General features: G+C 52.8%; 1 protein-coding gene across 1 annotated transcript in view; it reads right to left on the bottom strand.

Moving 5' to 3' along the window:
* The window catches only part of JAG2 (jagged canonical Notch ligand 2), an 86,191-nt gene that overhangs the window by 25,369 nt on the left and 41,895 nt on the right, over window positions 1–18,927 (bottom strand). Inside the window, exons 3-10 of the mRNA XM_038765574.1 lie at window positions 16,612–16,666; window positions 13,668–13,928; window positions 12,500–12,560; window positions 4,566–4,696; window positions 3,286–3,405; window positions 2,982–3,095; window positions 1,079–1,192; window positions 750–863 (exon numbers count right to left, since the gene is read on the bottom strand). Coding sequence (XP_038621502.1) covers window positions 750–863; window positions 1,079–1,192; window positions 2,982–3,095; window positions 3,286–3,405; window positions 4,566–4,696; window positions 12,500–12,560; window positions 13,668–13,928; window positions 16,612–16,666 — 970 coding nt within the window. The remainder of the gene's footprint in view (window positions 1–749; window positions 864–1,078; window positions 1,193–2,981; window positions 3,096–3,285; window positions 3,406–4,565; window positions 4,697–12,499; window positions 12,561–13,667; window positions 13,929–16,611; window positions 16,667–18,927) is intronic.

Raw genomic sequence — 18,927 nt, 5'->3', positions numbered from 1 at the left:
GATTAAAGACTGAGCCCCCGGTGGACAACCTGATCACCTTGTAACCTCCCCACGCTTAGAACAGTGCTTTGCACATAGTAAGCGCTTAACAAATACCATTATTATTATTATTAAATCTCACTGTGGCTGCTGACATTATTAATTCATATCTGCCCATACTAGCTCTGAGCACTCACCATAACCTTCTGCTAGCCTGGCCCTAAGACCAAGAGGTTTTAAGGACCAGGCTGTGGGGAATCAACCCTTATCCAAAGGGAAACTAGACTGTAAATTCCTTGAGGGCAGGGATACTAACTCTATTTTTCTCTCTATTGAACTGGGATCTGTACCTTTTAAGCACTTGATGCCCATCCCAGCCCCACAGTACTTAGCCTACATCCTTATAGTTTGCCATTTCCCCTATCTGTAATTTATTAAAATGCCTGGCTCGCTTCTAGACGGTCAGTTCCCAATGGTCAGAGATTGCGGCTACCGGCTCTACTGCACTGCACTTTCCCAGGCACTTAGTACAGTGCTCTGCATACAGTAAGCGCTCAATACCACTGATTGATACTCTCCCAAGTGCTTAGCTCGGTGCTCTTTGCACAGAAAGCTGTCAATAAAAACCTATGATTGTCATGTTGCTCGAAACTATCTTTTTGTCAGGAAAAGGACTCACAGACCCCCTTTGTATCCCTCCTCACCCTCCGTCGAAAGAACCCCTCCTCCCCTCCAGCCCCCATGACAGGAAGTCCAGGAGCAATACTAACTGATGTGACAATTCACTCCTTTCCAACCGGGGACGCAGTCACAGAAATATCCACCGATCAGATTTTTGCAAGAGAAAGCATTAAGACAAGGTTTGCCCTCACACTCATTAGCATCTGTGAAACGAGACAAAAAAGAGGAGAGAAAAGCGTCAAGGCCAGAGCCAGCTCCACCAGAGTTTGCCAGCAGGGTCTCTGGGCCGGGGTGCCCGTTCCCAGCGAGGCTGCCCTGCCACCCCCAGCACCGCTGCTTGCCACCAGCCCTGCCCCGCAGGCACCGCCCGGGCCTTGGGAGGGAAGCGGAGGAAGGCCACGGGGGGCCGAGGTCTCACCAAGCTGGCACGTGGTGCCCACCCACTGCTGAGGGCAGATGCACTCGAAGCCATTGACCAGGTCCACACAGGTGCCCCCCTGGGCGCAGGGGCTGGAGGCACACTCGTCGATGTCTGTGGAAGGAAAGCGGTCCGTGAGTCAAGGGGGACAGCAGAGACATTAGCCTGCTTGAGACACCGCAAGTTGGACACTTGACTCCGGGGCCGGGGACCGGGGCAGGGCCCAGGGGATGGAGCTTGGGTCTAAGGGTCAGGGGAACTGGGTTCTAATCCCCTCTCCACCGTTGGCCGGTTGTTTGACTTCAGGACTTCTACTGCCCAGCCCGGAACCTCCGCTCCTCCGCCGCTAATCTCCTCACTGTACCTCGTTCTCACCTGTCCCGCCATCGACCCCCGGCCCACGTCATCCCCCGGGCCTGGAATGCCCTCCCTCTGCCCCTCCGCCAAGCTAGCTCTCTTCCTCCCTTCAAGGCCCTGCTGAGAGCTCACCTCCTCCAGGAGGCCTTCCCAGACTGAGCCCCTTCCTTCCTCTCCCCCTCATCCCCCTCTCCATGCCCCCATCTTACCTCCTTCCCTTCCCCACAGCACCTGTATATATGTATATATGGTTGTACATATTTATTACTCTATTTATTTATTTATCTATTTATTTTACTTGTACATTTCTATCCTATTTATTTTATTTTGTTGGTATGTTTGGTTCTGTTCTCTGTCTCCCCCCTTTTAGACTGTGAGCCCACTGTTGGGTAGGGACTGTCTCTATGTGCTGCCAATTTGTACTTCCCAAGCTCTTAGTACAGTGCTCTGCACATAGTAAGCGCTCAATAAATACGATTGATTGATTGATTGATTGACAGTCATTTGACTTCTCTGAGCCTCAGTTCCCTCATTTGTAAAATGGGGATTCAAGATCTGTTCTCCCTCCCCCCTTTTACTGTGAGCCCCTTGTGGGGGACAGGGACTGTGTCTGACCTGATTAGTCATTCATTCATTCAATCACATTTATTAAGCACTTGTTGCATGCAGAGTACTGAACTAAGCACTTGGGAAAGTACAATGCAACAATAAACTGTGACATTCCCTGCCCACAACCATCTCACAGTCTAGATGGGGGGCAGTCAGACATCAATACAAATAAATAAAATTACCGATATATACATTAGTGCTGTGGGGCTGGTGATTATCTTGTATCTACCTCAGCTCTTGGCTTACTAAACGTCACAACGACTATTATTATCATTATTGCTAAAGGGTTTAAAGCTGATTGTGAGGAGTTTCTGTTTGATATGGAGGTGGATGGGAGGCCACTGGATGTTGTTGAGGAGTGGGAAGATGTGGACTGAATGGTTTTGTAGAAAAATGATTCGGGCAGCAGAACGAAGTATGGTCTGGAGGGGGGAAAGAGGAGGCAGGGAGGTCAGCGAGGAGGCCGATGAAGGAATCGAGGAGGTATAGGAGGAAAAGAGCTTGGATCGATCAGGAAAAGGAGGATTCTAGAGATGTCCACATCTCACCCCCATATTTCTCTGCCCTCATCTCTCCCCCAGGCTCTCTGTCCTTCCCTGCAGGAGTCATAAATAATAATGGCATTTATTAAGCGCTTACAATGTGCAAAGCACTGTTCTAAGCGCTGGGGAAGTTACAAGGTGATCAGGTTGTCCCACGGGGGGGCCCACAGTCTTAATCCCCATTTTACAGATGAGGCAACTGAGGCCCAGAGAAGTGACTTGCCCAAAGTCACACAACTGACAATTGGTGGAGCCGAGATTTGAACCCATGACCTCTGACTCCAAAGCCCGTGCTCTTTCCATTGAGCCACTCTGCATCCATCCAGACGGACAGGCCGTCAGGCCAGCTAGGCCCAGGTCCGGGCCAGGACACCCATTCCCCGAAACCCACTTACCGACGGCGCAGGTGGGGCCGCTCCAGCCCGGGGGGCAGTGGCACTCGAATCCCGCGGGGACCTCGTGGCAGACTCCCCCATTGGCACAGGGGTTGGAGACACAGGCGTGCTCCGCTGGAAGCCAAGCACACCCTTCTCGTGAGCCCCCTCGGGCCCCTCCTGGCTCCTCCGCGGTCCCCGTCCCCCCCGCCAGCCCCACATAAGGACCCGCTGCCCCAGGACTGCCCCTCGCCCCACCCCGCAGGCTCCTCCACGTCCTCTGCGGCCATCCCGGACCCCGGTCATCCCCACCGGGGACACCCACCGATCTCGCAGTTCTTCCCCGAGTAGCCGTCCGGGCAGGCGCAGTGGTATTCATTCGGCTCCGTGTTCATGCAGGTGCCACCGTTAGTGCAGGGGTGATGGTTGCCGCAATAGTTCAGGTCTGGCAGAGAGAACCCCATCCAAAACACACACACACACACACACACACACACACACAGTTGGAAAGAGAGGACAAACACTCTCAGGCCACCCAGCCCCCACCTCCAAGCCATGACCTCCAACACCTGCCAGCTGTGGCCTCAGTTTACCCAATCAGACTTGTGCAGTGGGCCAGTTGATGGGTTGGGGGGTGGGGAGGTTTAGGAGGGCCTGAGATCCTTCCTATGCCTTGAGAAGTAGCGTCGCCTAGGGTAAAGAACCTGAGTTGGGGAGTCATAGGACCTGGGCTCTAACCCTGGCTCATGCCCGCTGTGGGGCTTTGGGCAAGTCACTTCACTTCTCTGGGCCTCAGTTTCCGCATCTGTCAAAGGGGGGCTCGATCTCTGTTCTCTCTCCTACTTCATAATGTTGGTATTCGTTAAGCACTTACTATGTGCAAAGCACTGTTCTAGGCGCTGGGGAGAATACAAAGTAATCAGGTTGTCCCATGTGGGGCTCACAGTCTTAATCCCCATTTTACAGATGAGGGAACTGAGGCACAGAGAAGTTAAGTGACAGAGAGGCAGCGTGGCTCAGTGGAAAGAGCACGGGCTTTGGAGTCAGAGGTCATGGGTTCAAACCCCGGCTCCGCCAACTGTCAGCTGTGTGACTTTGGGCAAGTCACTTAACTTCTCTGGGCCTCAGTTGCCTCATCTGTAAAATGGGGTTAAAACTGTGAGCTCCCCGTGGGACAACCTGATCACCTTGTAACCTCTCCAGCGCCTAGAACAGTGCTTTGCACACAGTAAGCGCTTAACAAATACCATCATTATTGTTATTATTATTAAGTGACTTGCCCAGAGTCACACAGCTGACAAGCGGTGGAGCTGGGATTTGAACCCATGACCTCTGACTCCCAAGCCCGGGCTCTTTCCACTGGGCCACGCTGATTAAACTGCGAACCCCCTGTGGGAACGGGACTGTGTCTTCCTGATCTTGTATCTACCCCAGGGCTCAGCTCGGTGCTTGGCACCTAGTAAGTATTTAACGAATACCACAATTATTATTATTTGCCCGGGGGTTCCCTGGCAGCGGGACCGATTCTGTTCTCTCCTCTGTGCCCCAAACCCATGGGGTGGCGGGCGGGGATGGGGCAGGGGAAGAAAGGGGGGCAGGGGGTACCTTTGTTGCACAGCAGGCCTCCCCAGTTAGTCTCGCAGTTGCACTGCCAAGGCTCGCTGCAGCTCCCGCGGAGACAGCCGGGATAGGGCACGCATTCGTCGCAGAACTGACCCTGCCAGCCGTAGTGACACCTGAGATGGCAGGATGCATGCATGTGCTCAGGGGGCGAGGGGGGAAAGAGGGCGAAGGGGTCGGGCCCCCCTGGGAACCCCACCCCGGCCACACTGTAGTCCCACTGAAGGCCCTGGAGCTGGAGGAATTCCCGGAGCGAGGCCAGAGTGGGATGGGATGGAAGGTGACCCCAGGATGGGGCGAGAGCAGGATGAAGGGGTAGGGCCAGGGCGGTTTGGATCCCCAAGGTTCAGGGGGTGGTCCCTCCCACCAGGGCAGCCCCCGCCACTGGCCCCCGTGCCAGGGGAGTGCGGGGGGACTCCTGGCTCGCAGAGGGGCCTAAAACGCAGCTGTCGCGTCCGTTGTCCCGCGGGCTATTTTTGGGTCGCGCCCGCTCCCGGGCTGGCCAAGGCGGCAGCGGCCGGCCCCCACACCCCCTCGGACACCCGACACCTGAGCCGTGGCCGGCAGCGAGGAGCCTTGGGCCGCTTCACCGCTGCCAGGGTGTACTGCTCCGGGCGGGCACCCATCCTGCACACACATGCCGAGGTGCTGCGTGCACACCCTCACCCCTGTGTGTCTTGGCACGAGTGTGCATGCGTGCCGGGGAGCCAGTGTACATGCAGGCAGCCGTGTTCAGTGCTTAGTACAGTGCCTGGCAGAAAGGAAGCGCTTTACAAACGCCAAAATTATTACTATTATTACGGGTCTGGGGACTGAGGAGGAGATGTTCCCTCAGACACAGGGGAGGAGGAAGCTTCTTGTGGGCTGGGAACATGTCTGTTCAGTCAATCAATCAATCGATCATATTTATTGAGCGCTTACTGTGTGCAGAGCACTGTACTAAGCGCTTGGGAAGTCCAAGTTGGCAACATATAGAGACGGTCCCTACCCAACAGTCTAGAAGGGGAAGACAGAGAACAAAACAAAACATATTAACAAAATAAAATAGAGTAGATATGTACAAGTAAAATAAGTAGAGTAATAAATATGTTCATTGTTACAATGTACTCTCCCAAACACTTAGTCCAGCGCTCTGCCCATAGTAAGCGCTCAATAAATACGACTGAACGAGTGAATTGAAGGAAAGAAATCCTCAAGGGTGCTCTCTCCTTGGTCTCCACGGGGCACGTCTCTGGTGGGAGTCTCCCCACCCCCTGCTTCTACTCTGGGCCTACAGGGAAGACAGCTTGGGCCTCGATTTTCCTGATCTGTAAAATGGGCTCTAGAATAAGAGAGCCACTGCGCTCTTTGCCCTGTCTGGCATCGGGTAGGGCCACGGCCAACCAGCCGGTCCAAAGGTTAATGACCCATGTGAATTCTGACTCAAGCCCGTCTACACCATCCGGGTCCACCCTGTCTTCCTGCTGTCGGTCTGGCCTGCTCACTGAAGGGGAGGCAGCCGGGCGGCCTAGCGACGCTGGGAGTCACTACGACACCTGGGGCAAGAACCACTTACCCTCTCGAAGCTCGTTGAGGGCAGGGAGTGTGTCTGTTACACTGAACTCTCCCAAGCGCTTAGTACAGTGCTGTGCACACAGCAAGCACTCAATAAATACCACTGACTGACCCTCACAGCCTGAGTCTCCTCATCTTTATAATGGGGAGAACCACCCCCGCCTCTCCCTGCCGCCCCAGGATGTCTTTGGGTGAAACTGGGCTGTGGGATGTGGAGGACCTTAAAACGCACCAGACAGGTCTGGGACTGTAACCTTGTTGTGGGCACGGAATGTGTCTGCTTATTGTTCTAACCGTACTCTCCCAAGCGCTTAGTCCAGTGCACTGCACATAGTAAGCGCTCAATAAATACAATTGACTGTCTCCCCCTTTTAGACTGTGAGCCCACTGTTGGGTAGGGACTGTCTCTATATGTTGCCAATTTGTACTTCCCAAGTGCTTAGTACAGTGCTCTGCACATAGCGCTCAATAAATACGATTGATGATGATGATGATGAATTGACTGCATGAATGAATGAATGGATCACCGTGATCATGATGGGGGACAGGGAGGGGAGGGCGTTGTGGATGCAGTAGAGGCTACCAATCAATCAATCAATCAATCGTATTTATTGAGCGCTTACTGTGTGCGGAGCACTGTACTAAGCACTTGGGAAGTACAAGTCGGCAACATATAGAGACAGTCCCTACCCAACAGCGGGCTCACAGTCTAAAAGGGGGAGACGGAACAAAACCCAACATACTAACAAAATAAAATAAAAAGAATAGATATGTACCAGTAGGCACAGGCTGGCCACCGCCACCTCGGCGCCAAGTCAGACTTCAGCCTGCCCTTCTCGAGGTGGAAGAACCCCAGACCCCTCAGCCCGTCCAGGCTCTCCCTGCCTCTTACTGCTCCTCGCCGCTTCTCTTGGACCCCATCTCCACCCCTCCGGCCCCCAGGAGATGGTGGAACGTGACCTCCTGCCCCCCCCTCCCCTGGCTCATCCATTCCCCCATCCGTCCCCTACCCCCAGCAGCCACTCTGCTGGTCAGCCTCACTCCACTGAGGGTCCATTCTGCCCTCAACATCCTCTTCACCCTCTGCTGCCTCTTCTCCTTCTCCAGCCACGCGACCGGAGGCCGGGGCAGCGAGTGGACCCGACTCTGCATTTCCACATCCCCCTCCCCGTCCAACCAACCCGGCATCTCCACTTCCACACCCCACCCAACAATCCGGCTCCGTCCGACTGCCTGCCCAGGCCTGAACCACTGAGGGGGTGGTTGGACGGTCCTCCTGACCCCCCACCCGCAGGGCCCAGACCATGCCCCTGCGCTCCGCTCAAAGCCAGTGCTGCCTGAAGCAGGGAGGGGAAGGAGGAGGGGGAGGGAGGCTTGATGGTGGTCCAGTTGGAGTCTATTTCTCCCCTTCCACGGTGGCCTCCCTGTCCCAGAATAGCTCCTGGAGTTTGCCTGGAGCCCCGGCTGGTAAGCCCAAGGCAGGAACACAAAGGGCGCCGGGAGACAAGCGTCGCTCAGAGAAGAGGTGGGGAGGAAGGGACTGAGGGAGGGGGCTGGAAAAATGCCAGGGGGCCACGGGGATGGATAATGACAACTGGACACTTGATGCTTTCGCAAGAGAGCTGAGACTCTTCCTCTGCCTCCCCGCCCGGCGGGTTTGAGGGTCCCTCAGGGCTCAGTTCTGGGTCCTCTTCTATTCTCCGTCTTCACCCACTCCCTTGGAGAACTTATTTATCCATTCATTCATTCAATCGTATTTATTGAGCGCTTACTGTGTGCAGAGCACTGTACTAAGCGCTTGGGAAGTATTTACTCCTTCAGCTCCAACCTCCAGTGGTTGCCCATCCATCTCCACATCATTCATTCATTCAATCGTATTTATTGAGCACTTACTGTGTGCAGAGCACTGTACTAAGCGCTTGGGAAGTATTTAGTCCTTCAGCTCCAACCTCCAGTGGTTGCCCATTCATCTCCACATCCTTCACTCATTCATTCAATCGTACTTATTGAGCGCTTACAGTGTGCACAGCACTGTACTAAGCGCTTGGGAAGTACAAGTTGGCAACATATAGAGACGGTCCCTACCCAACAACGGGCTCACAGTCTAGAAGCATCAAACAGACACTCCTCACCATCGCCTCTAAAGCCCTAAATCAGCTCTCCCTCAACCCGCAACTCGCTGATTTCCTTCTACCCACTTTTTGCTCCTTTGGCACCAACCTACTCACTGGAGGTGTAGTGGATAGAGCGTGACCCTGGGAGTAAGATGGTCATGGGTTCTAATCCCCGCTCCGCCACTTGTCTGCAGTGTGGCCTTGGGCAAGTCACTTCACTTCTCTGGGCCTCAGTTCCCTCATCGGTAAAATGGGGATTGAGTCTGTGAGCCCCATGTGGGACAGGGACTGTGTCCAACCTGATTTGCTTGTATCCACCCCAGTGCTTAGTACAGTGCCTGACACAAAGAAAGTGCTTAACAAATACCACAATTATTATTATTATTTCCTCTATATTTATATTAAAGTCTGTCCCTCCCTCTGGACTATAAGCTCGTTGTGGGAAGGGAAGGAGTCTGTTTATTGTTATACTGTACTCTCCCAAATGCTTAGTACAGGAAGAGCTCAATAAATATGATTGAACGAATGAAGGAATGAATGAATCTTGTCTCTCGCCATCAGCCTCATCCTCCTTCCTGCTTGGAACTCCTTCACCCTTCAAGCACATCTCCTCCAAAAAGCTCTTCCTGACTATCCCCTCATTTCCTCATTCAATCAATCAATCAATCATATTTATTAAGCGCTTACTGTGTGCAGAGCACCGCACTAAGCGCTTTGGAAGTACAAGTTGGCAACAAATAGAGATGGTCCCTACCCAACAGTGGGCTCCAACCTCCCTTCTGCATTGCCTATGCACTTGGGTGTTTGCCCCTTCAGGACTCTGATACTTGCCCCCTCTTCAGCCCCACAGCACTTACATACAGAGTTGAGAAGCAGCGTGGTCTAGTGGAAGAAGCACAGGCCCAGGACTCAGAGGACCTGGGTTCTAATCCCGGCTCCGCCACTTACCTGTTATGTGACCTTTGGCAGGACACAACTCCTCTATGTCTCAGTTCCCTCATCTGCAAAATGGGGATTCAATACCTGTTCTAGCTCCTACTTAAACCGTGAGCCCCATTTGGGACCTAATTATTTTGAATCTACTTCAGTGCTTAGTAAAGTGCTTGGCGCAGAGTAAGCACTTAACAAATACCATAATTATTACCTCAATCAGTCAATTGTATTTATTGAGCTATTGCAGCGTGACTCAGTGGAAAGAGCCCGGGCTTTGGAGTCAGAGATCATAGGTTCGAATCCCGGCTCTGCCACGTCTGCTGTGTGACCTTGTGTAAGTCACTTAACTTCTCTGAGCCTCAGTTCCCTCATCTGTAAAATGGGGGTGAAGACTGTGAGCCCCACATGGGACAACCTCATTACCTTGTTTCCCCTCCCCAGCACTTAGAACATTGCTTATTACTTGCACATAGTAAGCGCTTAACAAATGCCATGATTGTTATTATTATTATTACTGTGAGCAGAGCACATTTGGGAGAGTCAAATAAATAGTGTTGGTAGACAAGTTCCCTGCCCACTTGTAGTCTAGAGGGGGAGACAGACATTAATATAAATAAACGAATAAATGATAGGCTATGGACAGATATGCTGTGAGGGTAAGGGAGGGATGAATAAAGGATGCATATCCAAGTGTGAGGGCGATGCAGAAGGGAGTGGGATTACAGGAAATGAGGGCCTAGTTGGGGAAGGCTTCTTGGAGGAGATGTGCCTTCAATAAGCCTCTTCATACTCAACCACTTCCCCATCTGTAATTTATTTAAGTGCCTGTCTCCCCCCACTAGACTGAGGGCAGGGATCGTGACCACCAACTCTGTTGAACTGTACTCTCCTAAGAGCTTAGTACAGTCCCCTGTACCACTGATTGACTGAGAGGCTCTCCTGACCCTCCCCAGAGAAGAGCAGAGTCAACTGGGGCCGAACCAGGGAGGAAGGGGAAAGAAAATCCGCTACCCAACCACTCCTGCTTGCTGGGGCAGAGGGGAACCTCTGACCTCATCTCAGTGGCTCCTATCCCCTGGGGAGGGGCAGGGGAAGGGGCCAGGTCTGGTGGACTGGTAACTGACCGGTTATTTTCAAGGTTATTTGTCCCTGTGGGACAGGGACCCTGTCCAATCTGATAAAACTTGTACTTCCCCCAGCGCTTAGAACAGTGCTTGACACACACACCCTCCCTCCTCAAATCAGACAATTACTTTCCCCCTCTTCAAGCTTGACTGAAGGCACATCTCCTCCAAGAGCCCTTCCCACACTAAGCCCCCCTTTCCTCATCTCCCACTCTTTTCTGTGTCACCCTGACTTGCTCCCTTTCCTGTCCCCCCTCCCAGCCCAACACTTATGTGCATAAGCAATTTAAGTTACTTAATTTATTAGTACAATTAAAACATATAATTTTATATAATTTATAAATCATATAATTTCATATAATATATAATTTTATATAATTTATAAATCATATAATATATGATCTATTTAATTTATTATTATAAATACAATATTATTATACATATAAATGATAATAAATATAATTTATTATTATAAATATAAAATATAAAATATGATATAGAATTTCATATAATTTTATATAATGTGTATATAATTTTATAGTTTGGATAAAATTCATTCATTCATTTTATTTGTAATTTGTTTATTTGTATTGATGTCTGTTTCCCCCCCTTCTAGACTGTAAGCTCGTTGTGGGCAGGGAATGTGTCTATTTATTGTTGTATTGTACTCTCCCAAGCACTTAGTACATTGCTCTGCACACAGTAAATGAATGAATGAATGAATACCATGAAAGAAAAATAAAAAGGACGCTGCTTCTCTCCGGTCTCCGCTTACCCAGAGTTCTGCAACAGCTCAATCGTTTTGTATTTCTGAGTGGGTGGGGCCCGCATTACTCTGACCCCCAAGAGCCCAGACCTAAAGGTAGAAAACTCCAGAAAACTGAAGCAGGGATCACATGTAAAATGGGGATCAAGATTGGGAGCCCCACGTGGGACAACCTGATTACCTTGTATCTACTCCAGCGCTTAAAACAGTGCTTGGCACAGAGTAAGCGCTTTACAAACAGATATCATCATCAGGTCTGCCTGAGCTGCATCAGAGAGGCACCTGTAGGCTGCATCAGCCTTCTCACTGACCTTCCTCCCTCCCACCTCACCCCCATCCAGCCCATGCTTTACTCTGTTGCACGGACCACTTTTCTGAAAGATCGTTCTGCACATCTCCCCATTTCTCAGAAACTTCCAATGGCTTCCCATCCACCTCCGCATCAAGCAAAAACTCCTCCCTCAATCAGCTCTCACTCCCATTCCTACCCTCACTCCTCTCCCACCCCACCCCAGCTCATCTGCCTCCCTCCTCTTGGGCAGACCAACTCCCTGGCCCTCACTCTCGCCGCTCCCACCAATGACCCACCCTCCCTCCCCCTTCACAGCAAGACCACCCCTCCCCACCCAAGCATCCACTCCGAGGGGTCTCAATCATTCAATCGTATTTATTGAGTGCTTACTGTGTGCAGAGCACTCCTGGCCTTGCACATCCTAGCAATCTGACACCACCACCTGAGAGTTTCCCTGAACTCTGCATTCTCTGTGAAGCCTCCTCCAGGAGGTCTTCTCCGCCTAACTGCTTCTCTCCCCTGCTTACAACCCCCTACCATGGCCTCATCGCTCATGTGCTCCCTAGGTAAGCTCTGCACTTCACACTCCCTGGCGGCCCTTACGTCTGCATCTCTATACCGTTCATTCCTCCTTTCTGGAATTTGCGTTGGTGTCTGCCCTCCCAGTGGGCAAGGGGAGGAATGTAGTCTCCAAGGTGCTCAGTAATCTGCCCTGAACACAGTGGGCACTCAGAAAGTACCGACGGGTCCCGAGAGGGCCTGCGATGACCCCCATCTCCTCTCCACCCCCTGCCCCCAAAAGAACAGCCATGCCACGAATTTACAGCCATGCCACTCTGAACGCGCTCGATCTCGTCTGATCTCAGGCCTGGTTAGTACTTGGATGAGAGACCGCCTGGGAATTCCGGCTGCTGGAGGCTTCCCTCTAGACTGTAAGCTCGTTTTGGGCAGGGAAGTTACATCGTAACTTTCTCAAAAGCTCAGTACAGTGCTTTGCACACAGTAAAGGACTCAGTCAGTCCTGGACTGGCCAACGCCGGTGCAAAGAATGGTGGTGGGGCGTGGCACATGGGACTCTAGCCCACCCTCAGTGACCCTCTGCCCCCCATCTGTCAGAGGGGCACCGCTCCGCTCACCTGCACTCTCCTGGCACACTGCAGCCTCCATGCAGCAGATTGCATCCTTGCTTGCACACCGCTGTGGACAAAGACAGAGAGCTGTGTTCCTTGCCGGTCCCACCCTGTGCCCACTGCGAGGCAGGGTGCCCCCAGACCTGGGGTTCTGGATGGGCTTGCTTTAATCCCCCACCTCCCACAGAGACACAGTGCTGGGGGCTCTGGGAGAGCAGGTGCAAGGAGTGGCATCTGTCCATCATGTGGCCCGAAAGGGCAGATCCCCTGGGGCTGGGAAGAGCCGGTCCGCAGAGGCCACTCATTGGGCTTTGTCCGGCCCGACCCCTTGGCCACAGCTAGTCCAGAGACCAGCCTCAGCCTCCCCTGCCAGTCCCCTGAGAGCAGGGACTCTCTGAGCGCTTAGTTCAGTGCTCTGCATGTTACAGACCATAAACTCTTAGGGCAGGGCTGAGACGCAGCGTGGCCAAGTGGATACAGCACAGGCCTGGGAGTCGGAAGGACCTGAGTTCTAATCTCAGCTCTGCTGCTTCTCTGCTCTGTGACCATAAGCAAGTCACTCCACTTCACTTCATGAGAAGCAGCGCGGCTTAGTGGAAAGAGCAAGGGCTTGGGAGTCAGAGGCCGTGGATTCTCATCCCGGCTCCGCCACTTATCAGCTGTGTGACTTTGGGCAAGTCACTTCACTTCTCTGGGCCTCAGTTCCCTCATCTGTAAAATGGGGATGAAGACTGTGAGCCCCCCGTGGGACAACCTGATCACCTTGTAACCTCCCCATTGCTTAGAACAGTGCTTAGCACATAGTAAGTGCTTAATAAATGCTATTATTATTATTATTTGGACACAGTCCTTGTCCCACGTGGGGCTCACATTCTCCATCCCCATTTTACTGATGAGGTAACTGAGGCACAGAGAATGGAAGTGATTTGACCAAGGTCTCTCAGCAGAGGAGTGGCAGAGTGGGATGGGAACCCATGACCTTCTGACTCCCAAGCCCGAGCTCTATCCACTAGGCCATGCTGCTTCTCTATGAAGCAGAGTGATACAGAACGATGCAGAGTCGGTGCTCTCTAGCTGCGGCTGACCGAGGGATCGAGCGGCTCTCTGAGGGGTGCAGGAGGGAGGTGGGGAGCCCCAGGGGCTTTTGGGAGGGGGAGACGGGTCAGTCGGTCACCTTGCTTGCAGTCCTTGCCCATCCAGCCCTCCATGCAGGCCTTGTTGCCGTACTGGTCACAGCTGTAGTGGCCCACGAAGTCGTCGCGGGGCCGGCAGAACTTGTTGCAAGTTGTGCTATAGTAGTTCTCGTCGCACTTGACCCGGATGGTGGCCTCCAGGTTCACCACGTGTCCGTGGAACTGCAGGCTCTTCCAGCGGTCCTCGGGGTTAATCAGCCCCGCATGGGTCACCCTGTCAATCAGCAGGGCGTCTGCACGGCCTGCGGGTACGGAGGGGCACCCACGCCCGGAGAAACCGGGGGTCCGGCACGGCGAGGGAGATGGGGGAGAGAGAGGCACGGGGAAGGAGAGACAGAGGTGGGAAGGAAGAGACAGAGAGAGATGTGGAGGAAAGGAGAGAGAGAAGGGGAAAGGAGAGATGGGAAAAGAGAGAGAGAAGGGAAAAAGGAGAGACAGAGATGGGGAAAGGAGAGAGAGAGGCAGGGAAAGGACAGAGATGGGAAAGGAGAAAGATGGGGAAAGGAGAGAAAGAGAAAGACAGGGAAAGGAGTGAGAGATGTGGAAGGGAGAGAGATGTGGAAAGGGGAGACATATGGAAAGGAGAGATGGGATGGAGAGACATGGGGAAAGGAGAGAGAGACAGGAGAAAGGAAAGAGATGGGGAAAGGAGAGAGAGATGGGAAAAGGAGAAAGAGAGGCAGTGGAATAGGAGAGGTGGAGAGAGACGGGGCAGAGAAGAGGGGGAGAATAGAGATGAAGGAGAGGAAAGAGACAAGGGGGAAGGGATGGAGAAGAGAGATAATTGGTGAGTGGGTGCTCCCCACTGCTGATGCGCACATGGACTTCTCCATTGGGACCTGGATACCCTGAGCTCCTCAGAGAGAGAAGCCCAGCCGGCCCTGCAGGATCTTCACTGGCCACTGGCTTGGCCTGGCTTCAACAAAAGCAGGAAATGGCTGGGGCCCAGTGGACGACACTCTATCCATCTGTCCACCCACCCACCCGCCCAGAGCCCAACAGCATGGCAAAACCTCCCTGGGGCCCAGGGAGGCAACAGTCCATCGGTCTAGGCAGGGGCAAGCAGTTATCATCAGCCCTGGACACCAGGAAACTGAAGACTGAGTCCCCTGGCGTGAGGATGAGGAGGAGGAAGAAGAGGAGGAGAAGGAGGGGGCCAGAGAGGGGCCACCAGTCCTGCTGCCCCCAGTGCTCAGCTCCGCCTCCAGCCCCAAGGATCAGTCCTGTCTGCTCCAGAGTGGCCCGGTGTTGGAAAGAATGGGTCAGAACATTTCCTGTTCCTTATGGACGTCCCTCCCAGGCTTAGAGAGGCTGCGAGATGTCTTCCACCATCACCATCCTCCTTCAGGTGGGTGGCCCCGGATCAACCCAGGGGGTGAACCCTTCCGGCCCTCGCTCTGGCCGCCCAGGGCATGGCAATCTGGCCTGTTCCCCGAGCCCTCCCATGCTCCGCGCCGTCCACCCACATATGCTCTGCTCCTCCCACGCCGATCAAGACGTCGGCCTTGGGCTGCCAGTCCCCTTTCGGACTCGAAAATGGGCTTCTGGCTTCCCCCGCCTCGGCCCGGGCCAGGACTGATGGAACTGGAAGCTGTGCTCCGGGAAGGACATCCGTGCTCCAGGGCGAGGCGGGGACGGGTGTTGCTGACAGATGCATCTCTGATACACTGCCCACCAGGAAGCCCAATCCTTGGGTTCGGCTGGACGATCCCCGCCCTGACCCGGCCCCCAAGCACACGATTAAGCTAAAGATTCCAGTCCATTGGATGAACCTCCACGGTCACCTTGCTGATCTCCTATTACCTTCCAGTCCGCACACTTCACTCCTCCAATGCCAACCTCTAAAGCCAAGTCACTCAACTTCTCTGTGCCCCAGTTACCTCATCTGTAAAATGGGGATTAAGACTGTGAGCCCCATGTGGGACATGGATTTTGTCCAATATGTTTGGCTTTTATCTACCCAGCACTTAGAACAGTGCCTGGCACTTAGTAAGTGCTTAACAATTACCATAAAAAACCCCAAAACTCATCATACCTCTATCATGCCGCTGATCTCTCACCCACATCCTGCCTCTGGCCTGGAACTCCCGTGCCCTTCATATCCAAGAGACCACCGGTCTCCCAACCTTCCTAGCCTTATTAAAATCCCATCTCCTCCAAGAAGCCTTCCGCACCTAAGTCCTCATTTCCCCTACAATCTCTGCCCTCTGCATCGCAGAAGGATCACTATTGGATCAGTACCCTTTAAGCATGTGACATTCAACCCACCCTTAGCCCCACAAAATGCATAATAATAATAATAATAATAATAATGGTATTTGTTAAGCTCTTACTATGTGCTGAGAACTGTTCTAAGCACTGATGTATGTACTTACACTCTGCCATTTCCTCTATCTGTAATTTACTTTAATGTCTGTCTCCCCTCCAGACTGTAAGCTCTCTTTGAGCAGGGAGCATATCTGTCAACTCTATTGTACTGTCCTCTCCCAAGCACTCAGTAGAGTGCTCTTCACACAGTAAGCACTCAGTAAATACCCTGATTGATGGGAGCAGAAGGGTGTGACTCCCCCAGGCGCAGGTGGGGAGGGAATCTCACAGAGATGCAGCCACTGCCACTGAGGCAGTGTGGGCAGAAAGGCCTGTGCAGCCCTGCCTCAGCTGTGGAAGAGGGGGTCATCCTGCCACAGACCTCCACCCTCCCAGCAGTCAGAGCCAGAAAATCCCCCAAATCCCAGGGCTGGCAGCTTCCCACAGCTGTCCGCAAGCAGCAGCATCAGTCTGCCCTGGCTCCGCTACACTGCACCAGAGATGACCCTCAGAGGGGGCTGGCAGCGCCCACATGCACACCCATGTCCGATGGCACCGGCCCTTTGGGGCGAGGGAGGGGGTCTCAGATCCCAGTGGTCCCCCTCACCGACTACTCACCATTCCGGGTGTCATTGTCCCAGTCCCAGGCCTCGATGATCAGCGTGAAGGACCTCTGGAAGGGAAGGGGGAGGCGGACAGGTGGTCAGAGACATGGGGGCCGCTCCGCGCGGAAAGCCAGTTCGACCCAGAGATGGGCAGGAGTGAGGAGTTGATGGGGCAGTCAGACCCCAGACCCTGGCCTGGACTGTCTGGTGGCTTTGGCTCCACTGTCTAGGGGGAACTGAGGTGTGGAGGGGGGAATCACCCAAGGGGGTAGATTATCCGGGGGCCGTGAAACCTTCTCCCCTCACTGGGCCTCCTGACATCCAGGCTGCCAGCTCCCTCCCTCACTTGCCACTCGCTCCTCCTCAGCTCGTTGTCTCCCCTGCCCCCACGCTTGATTTCTCTGCTCTTCCCATGCCCCAACCAATTGTCCACATCCTTTCCTGCCCTGGAATGGCCCTCTGCTCTTGGAAACTTCCCCAATTTCCGAATACCCCAACTGCCTCATTCCTAGCCAGCCCCGACCCGAGCTCTGGCCTGCTTATCTGCCAGCACCCTCCAACCAGGCAGTTACCCTGGGCCAAGAGGGGGTTCACCACAGCTCCTCCAGCCACTGTGCTCCCAGAGCAAGCTTCGGGGCCCTCCTGGTGCCCCACCCATCCGGGACACCTTAGGTGTGGCCCTATTTGAGGCAGGGGGATGGCCAAGGTGACATCCACAGCCCCTCTGAACCCCTAATCGGCACCAAGACCTTCCCAACACACGGCTTCTGCAACAGCCCTAGGGTAGCACAGGGCTAAGGCCATTTTAGGGTTCAACACAGACAAACCAGCAGGGCCCAGATCATGGGTTCCAATCCCGCTTCCCCCACTTGTCTGTAAAATGGGGATTGAGACTGTAAGCCCCATGTGGGACAGGGATTATGTCCAACCAAATGTGCTTGAATCCATCCCAATACTTAATAAAGTGCCTGGCACATAGTAAACACTTAATACATACCACAATCATCATTCTCATCATCATCATCATTAAATACAAGTCTGAGAGTCATGGGACCTGGGTTCCAATCTGGATTCTGCCACTTGCCAGCTGAGTGACATGGGGCAAGTCACTTCATGTTTCTGAGTCAGTTTCCTCATCGGTAAAATGGGGATTCAATACCTGTTTTCCCTCCCCAGTGGACTGTGAGCACTCTGTGGGACAGGAACTGAGTTTGATCTCATTGTATCGTTATCAACCCCAATGCTTACCAAAGTGCTTGGAACATAACCTTCTTTCTGGGGTCTCCTCTGTCTCTTCCATAGGCTAACTGTGGGAGTACCTCAAGACTCAGTTCTTCTATTCTCCATCAAGACCCACTCCCTTGGAGTACTCATCCATATCCAGAGCTTAACTACCATCTAGAGAAGCAGTGTGGCCTAGTGGAAACAGCACTGACCTAAGAGACAGAGGATCTAGGTTCTAATCCCAGCTCTGCCACTTACCTGCTGTGCGACCTTGGACAAGTCCCTTAACTTGTCTGTGCCTCGGTTCCCTTGTCTACAAAATGGGGATTCAAAACCTGTTCTCCCTTCTACTTAGACTGTGAGCCCCATGTGGGACCTGATTTTTACCTTAGTCTTTAGTACAGTGCTTGGTGCATAGTAAGCACTTAACAAATACCAATATTATATTATTATCTCTATGTGGATGATTCCCAAATCTACTTCTCCAGTCCCAACCTCTCTCCTTCTCTACAGTCTCTCATTTTCCCCTGCCTTCAGGACATCTCTACTTGGATGTCCCAGACACTTCAAACTTAAAATATCCAAAACAGAGCTCCTTATCTAACCACCCAACTCATTTCTCTCATTCAACCCCCGTAGTCAATCTGTCACCAAATTCTGTTGGTTCTACCTTCACAACATCTCTAGAATCCTCCCCTTCCTCTTCATCCAAACTGCTACTACTTGACCCAAGCACTTTGCATTTAATAATAACAATAATGATGGCACTTGTTAAGCACTTACTATGTGCAAAGCACTGTTCTAAGCAATGTGGAGGATATAAGGTGATCAGATTGTCCCAAGCGGGGCTCACAGTCTTCATCCCCATTTTACAGATGAGGTAACTGAGGTACAGAGAAGTGAACTGACTTGCCCAAAGTCACACAGCTGACAATTGGCGGAACCGGGATTTGAACCCATGACCTCTGACTCCCAAGCCCGTGCTCTTTCCATTGAGCCACGCTGCTTCCCACCTTCACCATTACATCAGCCTCCTCGCTGACCTCCCTGCCTCCTCTCTCTCCCCACTCCAGTCCATAATTAATAATAATAACAATAAAGATAA

This window comes from Tachyglossus aculeatus, chromosome 23 (genome assembly GCF_015852505.1).
Source record: "Tachyglossus aculeatus isolate mTacAcu1 chromosome 23, mTacAcu1.pri, whole genome shotgun sequence".
Lineage (NCBI taxonomy): Eukaryota > Metazoa > Chordata > Mammalia > Monotremata > Tachyglossidae > Tachyglossus > Tachyglossus aculeatus.
Note: the sequence above shows the minus strand (reverse complement) of the source record. Positions and strands in the feature narration are given on the sequence as shown.